This window comes from Rhinatrema bivittatum, chromosome 15, assembly GCF_901001135.1.
Source record: "Rhinatrema bivittatum chromosome 15, aRhiBiv1.1, whole genome shotgun sequence".
NCBI lineage: Eukaryota > Metazoa > Chordata > Amphibia > Gymnophiona > Rhinatrematidae > Rhinatrema > Rhinatrema bivittatum.
Genome location: NC_042629.1, coordinates 68,602,974 through 68,621,923, shown reverse-complemented (window position 1 = coordinate 68,621,923; position 18,950 = coordinate 68,602,974). Strand labels below are relative to the sequence as shown.

Sequence of the window (18,950 nt, the reverse complement as noted above, 5' to 3'; positions counted from 1 at the left end):
CCTGCAGAGGAAGAAAGAGAGGGAACAGGTTGCAGGAGACAGATCACAGGGAAGGAAGGCTGGGGCAGACAGACTACAGAAGAAGGGGAATGGTAGTGGAAGCAGTGCATGCAAATATGCCTCATGCATATTCATTTTGGATATTCTGAAAAAGCAGACCTGTTTGTAGCACTCCAGGACCAGAGTTGCCTAGAAATGCTTTAGACATCTCTATTAATCTACAACTGGGATTCTCAATCCAATCCATGGGACCCATTTAGCCAGTCTGGTTTTCAGGACATACATAGTGAATATGCATGAGATAGATTTGCATACAAGGCTCACCCAAAAGTGTATTTCCCCCCAAAAAATGGAATCCCACACAGTCTGGACGGTTTTCAATTTTAAGAATAAACTTTATTTTAAAAAACTTCCATAATAAAATATAATAAATGCAAATAAAAAAGTGCCAGATATTACAAGTTTTTTATATACAGCTGCTTTTTTTTTTTTTTTGCACAGTCCCCAATTATAAAAAATGTGCAATTAGCATACTAAATTAACCCTTTGGGTTTACCGGGGTCCTATTTATTTATTTATTTATTTATTTATTTCACCCCCATCTATTTAACCCATTTTAGGACTAAATATTGCTCAGAAAAAGGTTTCTTTTAGCAAAATGTGTGTGTGTGTTTCCTGATTCAGGTCTTGTAAGAAAAATATGGAAATGTACAGACATTTTAAAGGCTAAATGTGGTCACGGTCAGTGGAAAAATAAATCTCTGTATAAATTCAAACGAGGTCCTATATACAGCCTTACACAGTCCCGGAGAGTCTCTCTACCAGGGCCTCCAGATGAAGCCAGTGGAGGTCTGCTGGGCGGGCAGAGGTCGGTGGAGGTGCTGGAAGCTGGCGGATGAAGAGGGGAGCTCGGCCCTTCTGCCGGGGTGGAGGTGGAGCACGAGCCTGGAGCTCCGGCCCGGCTCCTTCGATGTCGAGCAGCCGGAGGGCTCCGGGCACCGCTGCAGATGGTCCAGGAGGCGAGCGCAGGTGTCTCCGTCCAGCAGGTGCTTCTTGGCCAGAAGGTGGCTAAGGCGGGTCATGCAGGCACGGTAGCCTTCTCGATAACTGTCTGAGGAATCTGCGAAGAAAAAAAAGAGATCCCAAAGCATCACAACTAAATCCTCTGGCCTTTCAAATCCGCATTTATATTACAGCAGGGAGACTGCAATGTGCTTAGCGCACAAGCATTCGTAGAACGCGCACACAATAATAATTATACAATAACAGCAACGCGTGATACCAGACAAGAGGCATTAAGTTGTACATTTGCAGTAAAAATAAGTTGCTGAAAGTTCAATTTGATTATTTGGGTGGCGCTAACTTGTTTTCTACCCTTTGAAGTGCGCTGCAGTGGCGCTATTTAACACGCGGGGCTGCAGCGCGGCACTTACCGTGCAGCTGGAGGGGCGCAGGCAGCTCCCGGAGGAAGCGCACCGTCAGCTCCAAGATATCCGCCTTCTCCAGCTTCGAATAGCGCGAGCTCTGCGGAAAGGAGAAAAAGAGCCAAGGATCAGCCGCTCGCCCCGAACAGACCGCCCGAGAATGAGGGGGGGACCTGCCACGATTCCCCCCCATCACACTTACATCTTTCCCGATTAGAGGCAGGATGAGCGTCTTCAGCTGGTTCAGGCTTTCGTTGATCCGAGCTCGCCTGCGCTTCTCCATCAGCGGCTTGAGAGTCTGAAAAGTGCAGGGAGAGGTGGGGAGGGTCAGTATTGGAGAGCGCCCTTGGGGAGGAGGCGTCGGGGGGGGGTGTGTGGAGGAGGATGGAGCTCACCTTTCTCAGCTCAGGGGCTTGCCCGTTTCTCTTGGGGACACCCCTGCTCCTGGCCGGGTAGCCGGGGGCTGTAACGCGAGGAGACATGGCCGGCTAACTTCCGATCGGCTGCCCCAGAAGCGGACTGGGTCTGGGCCGGCTCCGTCCTGGCGTTTTATGGACTCTCCCTCCAGCTCGGCTCCTCCTCCAGCCTTTGTGCGAGGAGCGTTTGGGACGCCCCGGCTCCTCTGGGAGCGCATCCTCCAGCCTCTCGCGCTGCCGAGGGGAGCCATCTGGTCAGGGCTGTTCCTTCATTAGAGAAGGGAGTGGGATTCAGCGCTGATTACGGACATCGAATCGATTAATCCGTCCACGTAGCCGCCTATCCGCTCCATCAATCATTTGCCCAGCTCATCTACCCACCCCGGCTCTGCTTGCAGCCCGGAATAGTTTCATGTATTTTATTTTGCAAAGGAAGGGCGATGAATAAATCAGGAATGAAAGCTGCAAATGGCAAATATAATGAATAGAAAGACAGACCGTCCGCAGTGATCTGAGGTCTGGGCCAGGCTGTAACCTTTACACAAAATGTCAGGCAAATAATAGGAAAATGGTTGAGAGGGACCCACGTAAAAGAAATAATACGACTAACAGCACGCAGACCGATAACCGAAGTGTAAAACGATAACCCATTCTGGTCTAGGCGAACATGTCGGGGCAAATCTCCAAAGGCACCTGAAAGCTTGAGCAAGTGCTTACTGCTCTCTCTCGCCTCACCGGTTACAGGGGAGCCGTGGGGACAGGACCGGGCTTCGTCTGGTTTTTTGGTTAAACCCCCCCCAGGACCCCGGAGCTGGCCGGGGAGACTCTTCCCTGGACCCTGCAGCGGAGAGAAGCAGAATTGCTTGCACATTAAAAGTGCTGGAAGCGCAACAGGTCCTGTTACTTCTCATTTCATTTTATTATTATTATTATTATTATTATTATTATTATTATTATTATTATTGTCTGCGGTTTGTGTATCAATTGTTCTGTCTTTATGCCTTTTTTTTTACTTTTTCTTACGTTGTTGTTTAATCGTTTATTTTGTATTCCGTTTTGAAGAGCTCCTTGCGTCTAGAGGGGCGGAGAAGAATTTGCTAAATTATCTTAAATCTCTGGCCCTGTTTCATGATCCCAATACGTTGCATTTTTCAAAAGAGGAGCTGGACCTCTTGTCGGACCCTGCCGAGTGCTTCCCTGCTCGGGTGGGGCTGCGGGGCCTCGCCCTCGTGGCTTGGGCTGGCCACGCGCCGGGCACGCGCCATTGGCCAGGCCAGATGGGGGCTCGCCCGCACTGCGGCTTTTTCCAGTTTTCAGCAACTTCTCCCCCCCCCCCCCCCCCCACCGGGGCTAGGAGAGTTGCATTTAAATTTCAGTTAGGATTTCGTTATTTCAAACATTATCAGCGTCCGTACCCCCATCTGTGATGGATGCAATATATTTTGTTTTAAAGATTTTGGAGGGGGGGTCCATCCCCGCCCCCACCCGAACCTGCCTCTACCCCCCCCCCCCCCGGACCCCTGCTATTTTGCTTGGGTCGATCTATATTCATGATTTTTCAAAGCTTCTGTGTGAGAAGTGATTAGAGCAATAGAGGGATTGTTCTCCTCACAAAAGCTTTTATTTGGGCGACAACGAATTACAGAATTGCGCATGCATTTGGTAACAGTTTGGCTTTTTTTTTTTCGGGATTATATGGAGCCCTATAGCTACCTGTCTCGGATGCAAAACTGGCTTCCCAAGCTACAATGCACTCATTTAAAAATAAAACATCTGCCATTGGAAAATCTGTAAGCAGACTGAGATAAGCAGGATAAGAAATGTAAAAATGACTTACATTTATAAGGTGCCTATTTAAAATATAGGGGTAACAGTAAAGGAAATCGACCGGAAAAAATGTGACTCTTCGCACTGAATGCAGAAAGAAACCTCACAGACAGCATAGATCCTTCAAGCCATTTGAATACAGGCTGCAGAGCAGGGAGTTAGTGACTGTATTTGATATTTCCCAGTTCTGTACTGAGTTCATAGTGGAAATAACTATTTCCACTCGATCTGGGGTATCCCAGGCTCCGTCCGGGCAGGATGGAGTTGGTGGGCAGAGAGCGAGTAATAGATCAGGCTTTGCAGCACGCGCCGAGGAAGCCCCCCTGGGACCTCCATTGTCCGCTCTTCTTCGGCAGCCAGCGCACACGCTTCCCCCCAAAAAACCACAAACTTGTTGCACAAATTTGATAATAACGTTTCCTTCAGGGTGGGCATTGTGTTTTAAAGCCTATTTTGGCGTTGGTGAGCCATCTGTGCACGTCAGTAACACAAGAGACCTTTGTCTAAATATCTGAGATTAGTTATGAGAGGCCCTGAGGGGAAGAGATGGAGAATGGATGGACAGCGGTCTACCTTTCGTTTAAAACAAAAAATCGTGTTCCTTTCCTGAGTAGCGTTGGCTAGAAATATTTTGGTAAATCAGCAGAAGCGAAAGATTTCTCCCTAGAAGAAGTGGAAAATCACTATTCACACAGTACTAAACTGAAGGTGAGTTTTGCCAGAGATCACAATTGTGTCTCTTATTCTGTCAGATCCTCTTTTGGTGATTTAAATCAATGTTGTGCCAGTCTGTTGCATGGGTAAACGTTTTTAAGATTAGATTGTCTTTTTTAGATAGCAGTGAAGACAGAAAATTCATTGGAAGAGGAGAAATGGGTTGAGGTGAATGAGAGAAGGTCTTGCTTCGCAGGGCTAAATCCTTGCCGGGTGCTATATATTGGGTAAGATTGGTGGGTGCTGGAGACATTTGAGTCTCTCTGAATGATGGGGATTCCCCATAACATTGGAATTGCTGAGCTGAGGAGTTAATCCCCTGCCTCTTATTTTACAAGTATTTTACGTGATAATGAGGGGTTTATGAATTTTATGATTTAGCTCTAGAGCCGGTTCTTCCTTCAGGCAAGCTAGGTAGTCGTCTAGAGTGCCAACATTTTTTTTGGAGTAGTAGAAACCCCAGAAATCTCCAGACACTGCTTATCCACTTATGAGGCATGACACCACAAAAGAGAAAGGAATGGGTGCTGGGAACATAAGAACATGCCATACTGGGTCAGACCAAGGGTCCATCAAGCCCAGTATCCTGTTTCCAACAGTGGCCAATAGGGATGTGAATCGGGCTTTGGACGATTGAAAATATCGTATGATGTTTTCAAAATCGTCAGAAATCGGGGGCTCCCCAAAACGATAGGAAAACCCCATGATATTGTTCGTGGGGGTTCTCTTATTGTTTTGGGGGAGGGTGGGAAAAACAGCACACAAAAATAACCCCTAAACCCACCCGACCCTTTAAAACGAATCCCTTAGCTTCCCCCACCCTCCCGACCCCCCCCAAAACCTTTTTACAGGTACCTGGTGGTCCAGTGGGGGTCCCGGGAGTGATCTCCCGCTCCTGGGCCGTCGGCTGCCACTAATCAAAATGGCGCCAATGGCCCTTTGCCCTTACCATGTGACAGGGTATCCGTGCCATTGGCCGGCCCCTGTCACATGGTAGGAGCACTGGATGGCCGGCGCCATTTTTAAAGATGGCGCCGGCCATCCAGTGCTCCCTCCAGGCATGTGACAGGGTATCCGTGCCATTGGCCACAAACTATGCGCGGAGTGAAAAAGAATTTTCTTCGATTTGTTTTAAATGAGTTACTTGCTAACAGAGAGGAAGCTGGGTGGGTGCTGGGTACCTGAGGGTAGAGTGGAGCAAGGATGCTGAGCAGGTGGAGAAAGAGCATGCTGGGCATGTGAAGGAGAGAGAGAGAGAGAATGCTGGCCACTGCAAAAGGGGGTAAAGATATTCCGATGATGCTAGTGTGCTGAGCAGGGAGTGAAGGGGACAAAGAGGAGGATGTTAGAGGGGAAAAGAAAAGGCTAGACAAAGGTGGGCATTGTGGACAGGAGGTAAAGGGAGGGAAATGCAAGACTTGGCAGAGAGTGAGAGAGGTGGATACTGAATAAGGTAAGAGAGGGGGATGCTGTGCTAAAGCTGCTAACAATAGGCAGGTGTGTAAGAGAAAGAGTGCAAGATTGAAGTTTCACCTAGGGTGCCTCTTACACTTCACCTATTTACTCCAGTTTGCAGTTTTGGAGGTGAGCAAGAACACACAAATTCCTCTTTCCCCTTTTCCATAACGAACGTAAACATGTATTTTGCCATAAAATATGACATTGTAACTGAGGTTGTGTGCCTTTTCATTGCACACTTTTCCATAGTCCATGTACAGGCATCTCTTTGTTGGGCACGCTCCAATGCTCCACTCTTTTTCAGGAGTCTTCTGCAAATTTGACACCTTAGCCTTAATGGACTCCCACAAGTCAGCCTGAAAAGACCAGTAGGGTTGTCACAAAATGAAGTCCATTAGCAGGATTAATGCAGAGAAGAGGGAAGATGCATTTTATAAATCCAATCAAAGGTATCAGTCCTAGCACCCTAACACAATCTATGGGGTTGGAGTTCCAAAATCATTCATTTTGTGAAATAGAATGGTTTGATTTTCTAATGTATGCATTTCATTTTCAAGATTAGATATGCTCAAGTCGATTCATGCACTTTATCCAATGTTAGCTCCAATTATTTAACTAATTTTAATTTACTTAGATTTCCAATAAACCTAGCCCAAGAGGTTACTTCAGGACACGTCAAGATTTCTTTTTCCTTCATTGTTGATACTACCAACTCATGAGGCACGGGCCAGGTCTAACCCACAGCAGGCAGCCATGCTACTGACAGGAATAAGGAGACGGCTTCGCCTATACCAGTCTTCCCCCACAGAGTCCAGCAGGTCTTAGGAGAATGTCCACAACAGGAAAGTGAGCCAATGGTCAGGGCTGGCAGTGGTACCACAAAGTCAGAGACCAGGCGGCAGGTTGAGACAGGCAGACCTCAAACAGCGTTGGTATCCAGGCAGAAGGTCAAAGCAGGTGGATGTCAAGTGGTGTTGGTACCCAGGCAGAGGGTCAAGGCAGGTGGCAGGCAAGGTCAAAGTCCAAACAGGTGGTTCAAGTCAATAACAAGAGATCAGTCAGAGGGAACAAGGAGAAAGCAGGAGGCAAGGAACTGCAAGGCATGAGAGGAGAGGAGGACAAGGCATGATGGAGAGGCAAGGAGAGGAACAAGACTGGACGGAACTGGAACAAAGCAAGGCAGGAATAGGAATGAAGAAATGAATTCCAGTGAAAACACAAGCCTTGTTGCTGAGGCACAGTCTTGTACTTTCACTAGTATTTAAACGGTCTGGCAAGCATGACATCATCTGGAGGTTCCATTGAGGAGTTCCTGCCGCGGGGCCTTCAAAGGCAGGTTGTGCACATATGAGCATGCCTAGGGGAGCAAGCAGTGGTATCAGTATCCAAGTGGCATGGCGATGCTCTCAGGGGTGAGTCAGGACCAGCTGCATTGTGGCTCCTGTGTTTGGCCATGTGTTACAGTTCATATTAACACATGAGAATATCATATTGTTTCAATTAAAATGTATGAGCTGAGATTATGTGTTAATTAATAGGCTTCAACTAGCTCACTGGTTCAAATAATGGTCCCTTTTTTTTTTTTTTAATGTTTCTCTCATTTTATAATCTACCAGACTATGAGTAATGATCTTATGAATGGAACTGAAGATCATACAAGATAAGAGCCATGCTCTGCTACATCTATCAAATAATATTAATTATTCTTAAAAAGAGAGATACGAATAGGTATGTACAGAAATGTGTTTTATCTTATTAGAATTGTTTTACAATGTATTTTTGCACTGTACCTCACTATTTGAATAAAAAAGTACATCATAAAGAAAATTAGAATGGATTGAACATGTCTATATTACTTGTCTGAAGACAAGAGGAATCGGATGATGAAAACAAGCCCTTTATTAAAATGCCTGACTCTGGCCGAGTTTCGCTCTTTTAGACAGAGCTGCTTCAGGGGCAATTGATTGAAACAGGACTTGAATTTGTTAGCATTGATGAAATCGCAATAAAATTCAGTGTAGTTGGATTCAAATCAAATCAGAGGACCTTTTTCTTGACCACACAGCATTGCCATGTGATAGCGAGGGCAATAGTATTCAATAAATGCGGCTAGTGGTCCAGGGGGGCTTCGAGGAGCGATTTCCCATTCCCAGGCATCAGCTGCGCAGCTGAATCTTGAAAACACTTTTATATGTTTGATTTTATTGATTTTTCAGTTAAGGCACCCATCTGATTTTAACTTAGAGATTTTTCATGTAAAGACCTTTGGTATGCCAATATTATCTTTAGAATTGAAATGGATCAATATAATTATTTAACCATAGAGGAAGGAATAGAAGGAAGAGGAGAAAGTGAAAAGTGGAATGGTAGACACTTGTGGATTTTCTTGCAAAAAAAGTACCCACCATGTTTATTAAAGCAGAAACTTAGCCACACAACCTCAAAACCAGTCCTACCTAATCCAAATGTATTTGTGTGCCTCTTTTCCATTGTGCTCAGAGTGGTTAACAACAAAATAGTACAAATATAAAAAAATCACAGAAGATAACTATGCAGAGAAATACAATACAGTATAAAATCGGAAAATTCCAACAATAGGGCATAACTAATAGCATGAGATAAACAAATGAAATGAATTTGACATGTATTAGAAATTGCATTATGTTTCATTCATTATATGTCTATAAAATGAGTAGAATAGAATGGGTAAATGTAAATCAGTTATTTACTCTTTCAAAAAATATAAAGACTAGGAGGCACTTAATGGAGTTCCACATTCATAACAAATCAGAGAAAATTCTTTCACTCAACACACAATTAAGCTCTGGAATTTATTGCCAGAGGATGTGGTTAAGGCAGTTACTGTAGCTGGGTTTAAAAAAAGGTTTGGACAAGTTCCTGGAGGAGAAGTCCATAAACTGTTATTAACCAAGTAGACTTAAAGGTACATTTTAAAAGACTGATGCGCACATTAATTAAGGAAATGAGCAAATATGTCAGGCTCATGTACGCTGAGCAGATTTTAAAAGCTGCTGAAATACACGCTTATCTCTCACAGCAAGCACATCTTGGAAGTTTTCAAAAAGGGGAGGTTGTGTGGGTGGGGAATAGGCGGGGCACAAACCTGAGATGCGCATGCAAATACGTGATCAGGTGCACACCGAGGCACTCTGCGGCATAACATGTCTTCTGCTATGGATGATCTGCGGTGTTTTAAGAGTTGGGGATAACTGGGGGGAGTGAAGGCTGTTAAACCAGGAGGGTTTGGAAGACCTTTCCCTTAACTGGGCAAACTGGGAATAGCCTCGGCATGCACCACTTTAAAAATCCCCCGATTTACACAGTTGACGCAGTATTTTCACGCACTTGTGTGTGCCCACTTAAAATTTGGCACACGTGTGTGCGGCCAGGCTATTTTAAACATGCTCGCATATATAGGTGCATGTTATAAAATAACTGCGTCCCTGGGCGTGGGCTGACGAATGCATGCACATGTGCACTCACAAGCCAGTTTGAAAGTTACAGTCCCTGGGAATAGCCACTACTTATCACTGCGCCATAGCTGCATGGATTTATTTACTAATTGGGATCTTGCCAGGTGTTTGTGATCTGGATTGGCCATTGTTGGAGATAGGATACTGGGCTTGATGGATTCTTGATCTGACTCAATATGGTCAAGTGAAATTTATTCCATAAAGAAAACCAAGGAGGACTGTGATGCTCTGCAGCTAATTTGATGATGATTGATGATTTCAGGTAGCTGTCATTATTCATAGGATTTTAGAATGGAGATTTGGGGGGGAAGGAAGGAGTTGTCCGAATCCTATCCAAATGAATTCCAAGGCTAATTTTAACTGCTTGTTGACCCCCAAATTGAAACGTATCTGTAAGGCAGAACCGCCAGTCAGAGTTAAAAGACATTCGAGGACACCATTACCTTTTTTTCAAAAACCAACATTTGTCCTGAAAACACAGGGCAAAAAGAGTGCCAGTCTGGTTTCTCCTTACCCCCTGTGTCTGGCTTCTCTATGCATGCGCGCCAGGCTGTGATTTCGCTGATGGCTCATTTGCTGCAACAGGAGAGCCACCTGCACGCGCACCGGCTGCAACTTTTACCCCACTCAGTAAATCTCTCAGTAAAGAGATTTTCCGTACCCACAGAATCGGGGAAGGAGGAGAGAGAGAGAGAGAGAGAGAGAGAGAGAGAGAGAGAGAGAGAGAGAGAGAGAGAGAGAGAGAGAGAGAGAGAGAGAGAGAGAGAGAGAGAGAGAGAGAGAGAGAGAGTCCTTTCTGTCCAAGGCCCTTCACCTCAGCTCTCTCCAGCCAAGGAAGAAAGCTTGCTGTATTTTATGAAAAGCTAAGACAGAGAAGATCCAAAAGTGGCTCAGAAACTAGTTTTGTACCTCAATAGAGTGATATTGTTATGGGATGATTAACAGCCCTCCCAAATGCCTTATAAACTCAATTAGATGTGAAAGAGCATCTTAAAATAGCCACACACAAAAAAAGCAAGATTTGTTTTGTATAAAATTGGTAAACTGACTCAATGGTGTGTGTGGAAACGAAATTCCTTGCCCTGTTCTAAATCTTGCTGCATTTTAGATGCCACATCCTTTCAGAACACATAAAGTGGGTCACAGTCCTCAAAATAAGATTAACATAGACGTGCAGCATTTTGAGGAACATTAGTCTAATTTAATGTATTGTTTATATTTATCAGTTTCATAATAAATGCATTAATTCATTAAAAGTTGTAAATATTAATCTCAAGGAGTAAAGACACATAAAAATATAAAGTGATAGCATTATACTGTTAAGCAGGTGCCTTTTGGGTTAGACACGCAGCTGCTTAAATTAATGGGGCTTTTCTGATGTTTAAAAAGTCGTAGAAGCTTTCAATCTAAAGAGAGGACAATAACAAGGCTTTTCCAAGCCAAAATGCAAGCCGTTCAACCTGCATTTAACATCTGCTGGGGGAAAAGAAGAAATTTTGCTGTTGTGGGACATCACTGGTCTCAGGAATATTCTGGGGAGGAGGGGAGAGAGATGGGGGAGGGGGAGGGAGGGAGATTCCTCTCCGGGAACCTCCCACCTCAATCATATTGGCCGCACCATTCTCTCAAAGACATGTTCAGCTCATTTCCTACGGTTAAAATGTCATCCTCCTTCCTTTTTTAAATCTTAATAACAGGACAAAATTCGTGATATGCAAGGAAGATGAAAGAGAGAAATGCAGATGACTTAAATTCCATTAGCTCTCACCCTTTTTCTAACCAGTGGTTCTTTCTTCTGTATTGCAGGACTGAGAGAGACCCTGGTAAGTCCTCCATATTTCAATGCATTATTTGGAAGTGAATAACAGGAGCTTTGTGCGAGGGAGAAACTCTGCTTTCTTTTCTATTATTTATTTATTTATTTTAGCTATTTCGTCAATTCGATTTCTAGTTAATCCGCTGTCTGGCGGCGGCTTTTGCTCGCCATTCGGTTCCGGGCAGAGGTGCAGCACGCGCCAGCCAGATGCTCCCCAGCCGGGCCTCGCTTCCCCTTCCCCTCCCCCGCCCCTCCCCCGCACTCTTTCCTTCCCACCTTCCTGTCCTATCCGCTTTTGCCTCTTTCCCTCATTCTCCCTTGAATCTTGCTTCCTTTCCGGACATGTCTTATTTTTCATTTCAGAAAGCAGGAATCCTTTCCAGCTGCGGGAAGAAGAAGCGTCCTGGCTCACACCGATCCCCACAGGTAAACCAGCAGCTTTCCTCCCTCTCCTGAAACGTAACCGGGTCCCATCTCCTCTTGACTTCACTTGGGATTTACGGCTGCTTCCCTTCCACTTTCTTGAGGGGGTTGCGCTTTTTCCTGTTCAATCTCTTTCTTCCCAGGGAGAACTCCCCCCTGCCCTGGAAACGCCAGCGGAGCCCACCCTGGGCATAGGGTAAGGACATGAATGAGTCCCAGTTCTGTGTCTCAGCAAATACCTTTAGCCTTCTCTTTTTATGCGGTTTTCTCTCAGCCAAAGAATGGAAGAAAAGCACCCTTCCAAGCAAATCTCTCTCTGGTTTTTTGTTTTCTTTATCAGATTCGTTGCCATTCCGTCGTTTAGACAAGGTAAGGCGATGATAAAATGCCCCTGTTTTCTTCAGCTACCACCCTGCGCAGTAAGTGTAGATCACCTTCTCCGGAACGCCTCAAATATGAAACGACAGAATTGCAATATAGAGGGGCCATTCCTCTGCTGGATTTGTGGTTCTGTGAATGCTTTACTTACCTCTTTTTTTAATTCACAGTCCTACCGAGATATATTAGTGGCACCTAAAACCGAAAAATAAAAATAAAAAAGAGAGACCGTGAGCACATTCGTTAAATCCGAAATCATCAGTTATGTCTGCAAACGAAAATCTATCGCAGAAAAACAGCAAGATGTAGAAACCTGAGTTCCCTGGCGTTCAAATGGGGATCTTCGTTTTCAGTTTATTTTATTTTCTCCTGGAAATTTCAGTATTAGAGTAAAAACGGTTTGGGGTTGGTTTTTTTTACTGTGGGTTATAGCAAAGTCATTTTCCCGCTGACATCTTTGGTTCAAAGATTGAAATTCCCAGGCAAAATAAAATGACGGTACAAAATGCTAACAGTATTCTTTTCTTTTCTCTGTCTTATCCCAGAAAGTGAAGCGCGTTAACGTCCTCAGTGATATCATAAAAGGGAAAGGGTTACTGAGCACAAACGCAGCACAGAAGGAGCCAGAGAGAAAGAGAAGAGCTGAGCTGATCATATGTCGGTCTGTCCATCCCTGACACAGGTGCGCCAGCCGCACCCGGCCCTCAACCAAGGGAAGGTTAATACCAATTTAGGCGACTAGAGCACACCGAAGCGTTCATTCTGAAAATACCAAAGGAGGGACACCTTGGTTGCTCACAGTTTTGTGCAAACCATTAGACTGGTGCCTAAAATAGTTTCAAACGCTGAGTAGTAAACTGACCCGAGGGAAACCTCCTAGATTGTCTGAGGGCTGTTTTCTAGCGGTCTGCATACATTATCACTTACTGCATTTTTAGCGATCTGGCTAAAGAAAATGTGGTTTGTAGAGTAACCAGAATTAAAGAAAGGGCTAGTCGTCCCCCTGCATGCCTGTTCGGGATAAGTTGATTGCCCAGAGCCAGGACCCCCGTGGAAACGATGCCTTTGCCCAGGGTGCTGAGCGTTTCTCTGGGGGAACAGTAATAACTTGTCATCAGAACTGCTGAATTGTCGTTTGGTTGGCTCAGAGGGGTTTTCATTTCGTTATTTCGTGACCATGGAATAGATGGGGTCATCGCTCTGGTCTGCCACCTCTCTCCTTTCTCCTCTGCTGGTCCCGTGTCTGACACAGCATTGGCGGACACAGGACCCCGGCATGGAGGTGGAAACGCTCTGGGTGAGCAGCGTTTTCGTAAAACGATTTCAGATGTATCCCTTAGACCAAGCTGCCTTTGACTTTTCTGCTTCTGCTCGCTATTTGGGGGCCCGGTGTACTACTAAGCGTTTCCTCCAAATGTGCGTCTAAGAGGAAATAAACCAACCCAACAACATACGGCGCTCCCTTGTCAGGGGCCTAACTTGATCCGTTTCTCGTCTAAGCTCCGTGTCCACGGAGACAGTGGTTGGTAACGCGTGGGGAGTGGGAGAGAATCCTCGGTGAACCAGGACCCCCTCATGCGGCGCCGACTTCTCCTCCCACCCCCTTCCGCCTCTTCTTTCCTATTTCTATTTTACCTTGGCTCAATTCCCCCCTCCCTTTTCCGCTTTATTTTTTATCTCCCTCCCACCACCTTGGTTGCTCTTCCCTTCCTCGGCCGTTTTAGTCGGGTCCTCCTCTTCTGAAATGGCGCACGGAGAGACCTGGAGTTTCTGGTTTTAATGTGGGGCTGAGCCTCGTTTCATTTCAGGCTCCTTAATTCTATTGTCCAAGACTTTTTTTTATTTCATTAAAGAGAAAGCGATAAAAGTCTTCGCGCTGAATCAAGTCCTTCACCTATGAGAAGGGAAGCCTCGGTATTTATTTCGGGAACAAAGGGTGTCTGATAACAGATTGATTCCCCAATAACATGCACTATAATATTTGTAAGAACTTGACATTTTATAGGGAACATTATGCTTACAATAAAGTTAATATCCGCGATGCAAAGGTACTTAAGACAGCATCTGAAAAAAACCCATTGCATTTGTATTTTATTTTCATAAACTTATGATAAGCCCTCGGGGACAAGTACCTACCTACTGTACCTGCATTGTAACTCACCTGAAGCTCGGGTTTGGAAAGGCCAATTATTATCAAAGCTAAAATTCAAATCCAAATAACACCAATACCCTTCCAGGATAATACATTTCTAACCAAGTACTGGTTATTCAGTGCTTGAGCATTACACTACAAACCCGCCGCTAATGTGATGCCTTTTTAATAGAATACCTCCTAATCTATCTGTTAATGTATTTCAGGAAGCCCGTTTCTTCAACCTTATTGTAATGTGATGTGTAACTCCCTGCGGTGTGCAGCCTCGCTGTAACTTCCATACCGTAATTATAACCTTACCTAACTATAACGTAACCCTTAACCTCTCACACTGTGAATCCCAACTATTAACCCATATACTGCACTGTAATCCACTTTGAATCGGCTGGAGAAATGGCACCGATTGTAAAGGATGTAAACTTCGGGGGACATCCAGATCACCTCATCCAAAAAGCTTGCATCTTGAAAAAATGTGGCTTTCTGAGAGGCATGAATGTGCTCAGTCTCTCGGGGAATATTTTTTGTACTTAGCCACTATCCCAGTTTAGAGATGTGCAGTTCTTACTTTTGCAAAAGTCAGAGGGTATGCTGCCACCAGTGCCCACTACTCTGTTGGCTGCCTACTTTGAGATTGTAGAGGGTTGAATCATGAATGATGCATGCAACATGGAGTTGATTTACAAGAGGCTATTAAGAAGCATTCAGAGTTTGTTTATTTTTTTTTAGTTTGAGCTTCCCAATGGATCCAAATCAATAAATAAACGTTTTCTAAGTTTTTGTGGTGTGCTTATGCACTGACTATGGAGTTATTTGGTGCGTATTTAGCGAGTGTGTGGTGTACATTTCCGAGCTCCCTGTGATTCTCTTTTTGTGCTAGCTGCATGCTGTTTCCTGGCTCTTTCCTATTTTCCATTCCTGTGCTGGGTTCACGAGGTATGAAGTTGGCTGGCAGAGACTAATGGATCATTATTTATTGTAAAAGATCCGAGAGTAGTAATTATTATCTCCACTCGATCTGGGGTATCCCAGGCTCCGTCCGGGCAGGATGGAGTTGGTGGGCAGAGAGCGAGTAATAGATGAGGGTTTGCAGCACGCGCCGAGGAAGCCCCCCCTGGGACCTCCATTGTCCGCTCTTCTTCGGCAGCCAGCGCACACGCTTCCCCCCCAAAAACCACAAACTTGTTGCACAAATTTGATAATAACGTTTCCTTTAAAGCCTATTTTGGCGTTGGTGAGCCATCTGTGCACGTCAGTAACACAAGAGACCTTTGTCTAAATATCTGAGATTAGGAAGGGCGGGGGAGGGGGAGGGGTGCGGAAGGCGCGTGAATCTTAAGCAGAGGAGCCTCCCTCCTTAAATCAGAGATATTTTGCAATGCATGCAAAAGAAAGAAAGGCAAGGATTGGAGGTAGGATTATTGTCCTTCTGGATCTCTTTCGAAGAAATGGCACTATCATGCCTTCTCTCTTGTATTCCGTGTGTGTGTGTCCGTTAAACATTGTTCCTATTTTTTAGTCCCTCAGAACATGATATGTGTGTGTATTTAATAAGAGCCGAGCACCGGGAGGAAGACTCTAAACAGCATTGTGGCGGTTTGTACATTCGCGTTATCTCACTTGTTTAAGATTAATCTAATTAATTTGTTTGTTTTTTGGTTTTTTTTTCTTTTCATGACATTTTGTGTACGATGGCAGAGTGTGTTGAACTTTATAGGTAAGTGATCCTAGTGCTTGCATCACAGCTCGATTTGGCCTTTGGTTTGTGTTCCGTTCTGCAGATCCAGCGCACGCCGGGGGCGCCACGAGAGCAGCACGCGCCGGCCAGATGTTCCTCCAGACGGGCCCGCGGCCCGCGCCGCTTTCGCCTTCTGCTTCCTGTCTCTTCGTCTTTTTCTTCTTTCCTCTCCGCTTAATCCCCACCCCCCTTCCCTTGCCCGCCTTGAGTGCAAAAGGTAAACCACACTCCTCTGCTGAGACCACCACAACCTCTTCTGTTTCCTTTAGGTTTAACAGTTAGACTGATTCTTTAATTTTGTGATGGTTTGTGCAAGAAATTGGGCTTGTGAAAAGAGAATTAATATGCGGAAACTGAGCACTTATATCCTTGTAAATTGTACATGAAAAACTTTCTAAATAGTGTGTGTGTGTGTATATATTATACAAGTATCACAGAGGAGCAAATGCTGCACTCCAACTATAATATCCAAGTCACCAGGGAGATGCAGAAACATAAAGTCAGTCCCAAACTTCAAAATTTGTACGACGCCGTGTTGATAAACTTTTGCGTCTTTTAAGCAATGGAGTTGCCGATATAATGAATTAAATATTTGTTCGTACAAATTTTGAAGTTTGGGACTGACTTTATGTTTCTTATATATATATTATACACCATTTTTTAAAAATTAATCTTACCCTCCTATTGAGATAAAAGGGGGTTATAAAACAATATTTTGTGAACACAAAGCATACTTTACTAATACTACAAAATGCCTAATTGGTTATAGACTCATGGAAATGGTATTTTCTCTTGTAGAAATATACAAACATGCATCTAGGGAATTTTGATAATTGTATATTTGCAGCCGAGTTTAAGCAGTGAAGTGAGCATCCTAAATCAAACCGAAACTTCTGCAGTAAGAAGGATTAATATGTCTTTTTCGCTCTGGCTTCTTAGTCTTTACACAAGATTACTAGATTTGTATATGTACTATGGAAGTCACCGCGAGGGGGGCACCAAAAGTGTCACTAAATCAGAGGGACCTCGTTAAAATTCATAAAGAAATTCACAGTTTGTAAAACGCATTCAAGGTTAACCTTTTCTTTTCTGTATTCAGAAGGTTTCAGACCAGCACAGAGACACAAAATCACTAAAGAGGAAGAACAGACAACATGATGCGTTCATTAAACGCCCTCAGGACTCATCAGGGTCTCCTCAAGGTTGGGGAGCGTTGGCTTGGAGGGGGGGGGGGGATGCATCGTTGATTCAAATAAGTACTTTAGATACCCCGAATCCCGCCAAAAGAAGGCTTCCCAAGCTAAAAGGTACGCTAATGAAACATCTGCGAGTCTGCCGGAACATCTGGATTCTGACTAGCTAAGCTTATGGTGGGGGGGGGGGGGGGGGGGGGGGGGGGGGAGGATAGAGAGGGGGAGCAAACTCGGTGATGGGAGGAGTGGAGGGGGAGGATATTAATAGATATTCCGTTAGAACTCCCTTATGCAATAACTTCTAATATACAGATTGCTTAAATCAATGCGATATATATATATATATATATATATATATATATATATATATATATATATATATATATATATATATATATATATATATATATATATATATAAATAACAGATTGCTAGTATTTTCCCATCTCTGTTTCTTCCCTGGTCACCCGGTGAAGGCTCTGGGAGTTCTTTATTTCTCATATCCTTCATGATCCTGGCACGTTCATACTATGGAATAGAATAAAGCTTTCCCTGCCTTTTAGCAAGCTAAGCGCGCAGACTTTCAGATATTGTAACGGGAAGCTTTGATATTATCCGAATAGGTAATTGCTCTGTAGAGGAAACAACAACCCACCGAACGTATTCAGGCCCGTTTCTCGTCATATCACCGTGTCCCAAGGCTTTATTGACTTAGAATCGCACGGGGACAGTTAATGGCATACTACTAATAATTAATTACTAATGATAATATTATCGTTCTTCTGATTAGCAGTCAGCGGGATGACAATTATTGCAGAGTGACGGGAGCCGTTTTGTCGCCATCTCTTCCATAGCTGCCAGGGCGCCTCCTGCACCGAGCCCTTTGCCTGTAGGGCGACCGCAGCTGGATGGGGGGGGGGGGGGGGGCGGGGGGAATCGGACCCAGCTGCTGGCGGCGCGTGCCTGCGCCTCTGAGCTGCAGGGCGCCGGCACGAGCCAGCCGAGCCTCGCGCAGGCGCAGTCGGTCCCCAGCGGAGCGCCCCGGCACCGGGAGGAGACCCCCCCCCCCCCCCCCCCTATCCCATCCCCACTGCCTTGGGAAGCTGTTTGGGTGCAGAATGAAGCAGGAATAGGCTCCTAACGTTGCCTTTAGGGCTGCAGATGCTTGCAGCACGGCACAGAAGTTTGTGCGTGTGGTCCACATGTTCTGCAGCGGTTCTTAATGGTGCACATTATTATAAATGGTCTTTTCTGAAATAAAGGTCAACAAACAAAAAGGGCATACTTTTTACTGGACTAACAATATATTTCTTGGCTAGCTGTAAGGTGTTAATACTCCCTTCCTCGGGTCCAAACCTGACGAGCAGGTTAAAGCAGAAGGTACAATGCCAGAAATATATTCTTAGTCCAATGAAAAGGTATCACCTTATGTTATTATATTTTTCTTAACTTTGGTGCATTTCGGTGCATTGTCTTTTGAAACTGGAGTGCCAAATGGAGCCTAAAGATTTAACTGATGTAACAATTCAGCCTTGAAGTCAAGTCCTAGTTAGGGTGAAAGCATGTAAAAGGCAAATATTTCCAGTACACACAGCATTAGATCATCTTTTCTTCACGGGTGATGGATCACAAGTTCATTTATGGGTAGTTTCTTTGTCTGGCAGGTAAAAGCTGTCTAAACCTCTATTTGCCAAGGGTAGGGAGCTCCATAAGAAAACACTATTTTCTGGCCCCCTAGTAAGTATATAAACAGAAAAGGTTTCCATAAAATATCTAAAGCCAATAATCTGCTTTGAAGCCATGATCAGCTTTTGTGAAACAAGGATGGAGAACAGCGGCTGTAGTAGCACCAATGTGGAAGTTCGGGTTGAAATCGCATCTGTGGTACGAATGGTATAACACCGGGCCGAGGCACCACTA

At 44.7% G+C, this 18,950-nt stretch overlaps 1 protein-coding gene across 1 annotated transcript; it reads right to left on the bottom strand.

Annotated features, from left to right (window-relative positions):
- Window positions 1-498: 498 nt before the first annotated feature.
- HES2 (hes family bHLH transcription factor 2) lies at window positions 499-1,932 on the bottom strand. Its single transcript, XM_029578817.1, has 4 exons — window positions 1,820-1,932; window positions 1,627-1,722; window positions 1,434-1,524; window positions 499-1,120 (listed from the first exon to the last, which is right to left on the bottom strand). Exons 1-4 carry the CDS (start codon window positions 1,904-1,906, stop codon window positions 819-821), a joined length of 576 nt encoding a protein of 191 aa, XP_029434677.1. The 5' UTR covers window positions 1,907-1,932; the 3' UTR covers window positions 499-818.
- Between the last annotated feature and the right edge of the window lie 17,018 nt (window positions 1,933-18,950).

Coding starts and splice junctions, on each gene's coding strand:
- HES2 (XM_029578817.1), bottom strand. CDS start 1,906: ATGTCTCCTCGCGTTACAGCCCCCGGCTACCCGGCCAGGAGCAGGGGT. Junction 1,525..1,626: donor TGCCTCTAATCGGGAAAGAT/GTAAGTGTGATG, acceptor TCCTTTCCGCAG/AGCTCGCGCTATTCGAAGCT. Junction 1,121..1,433: donor TGCGCCCCTCCAGCTGCACG/GTAAGTGCCGCG, acceptor TTTTCTTCGCAG/ATTCCTCAGACAGTTATCGA.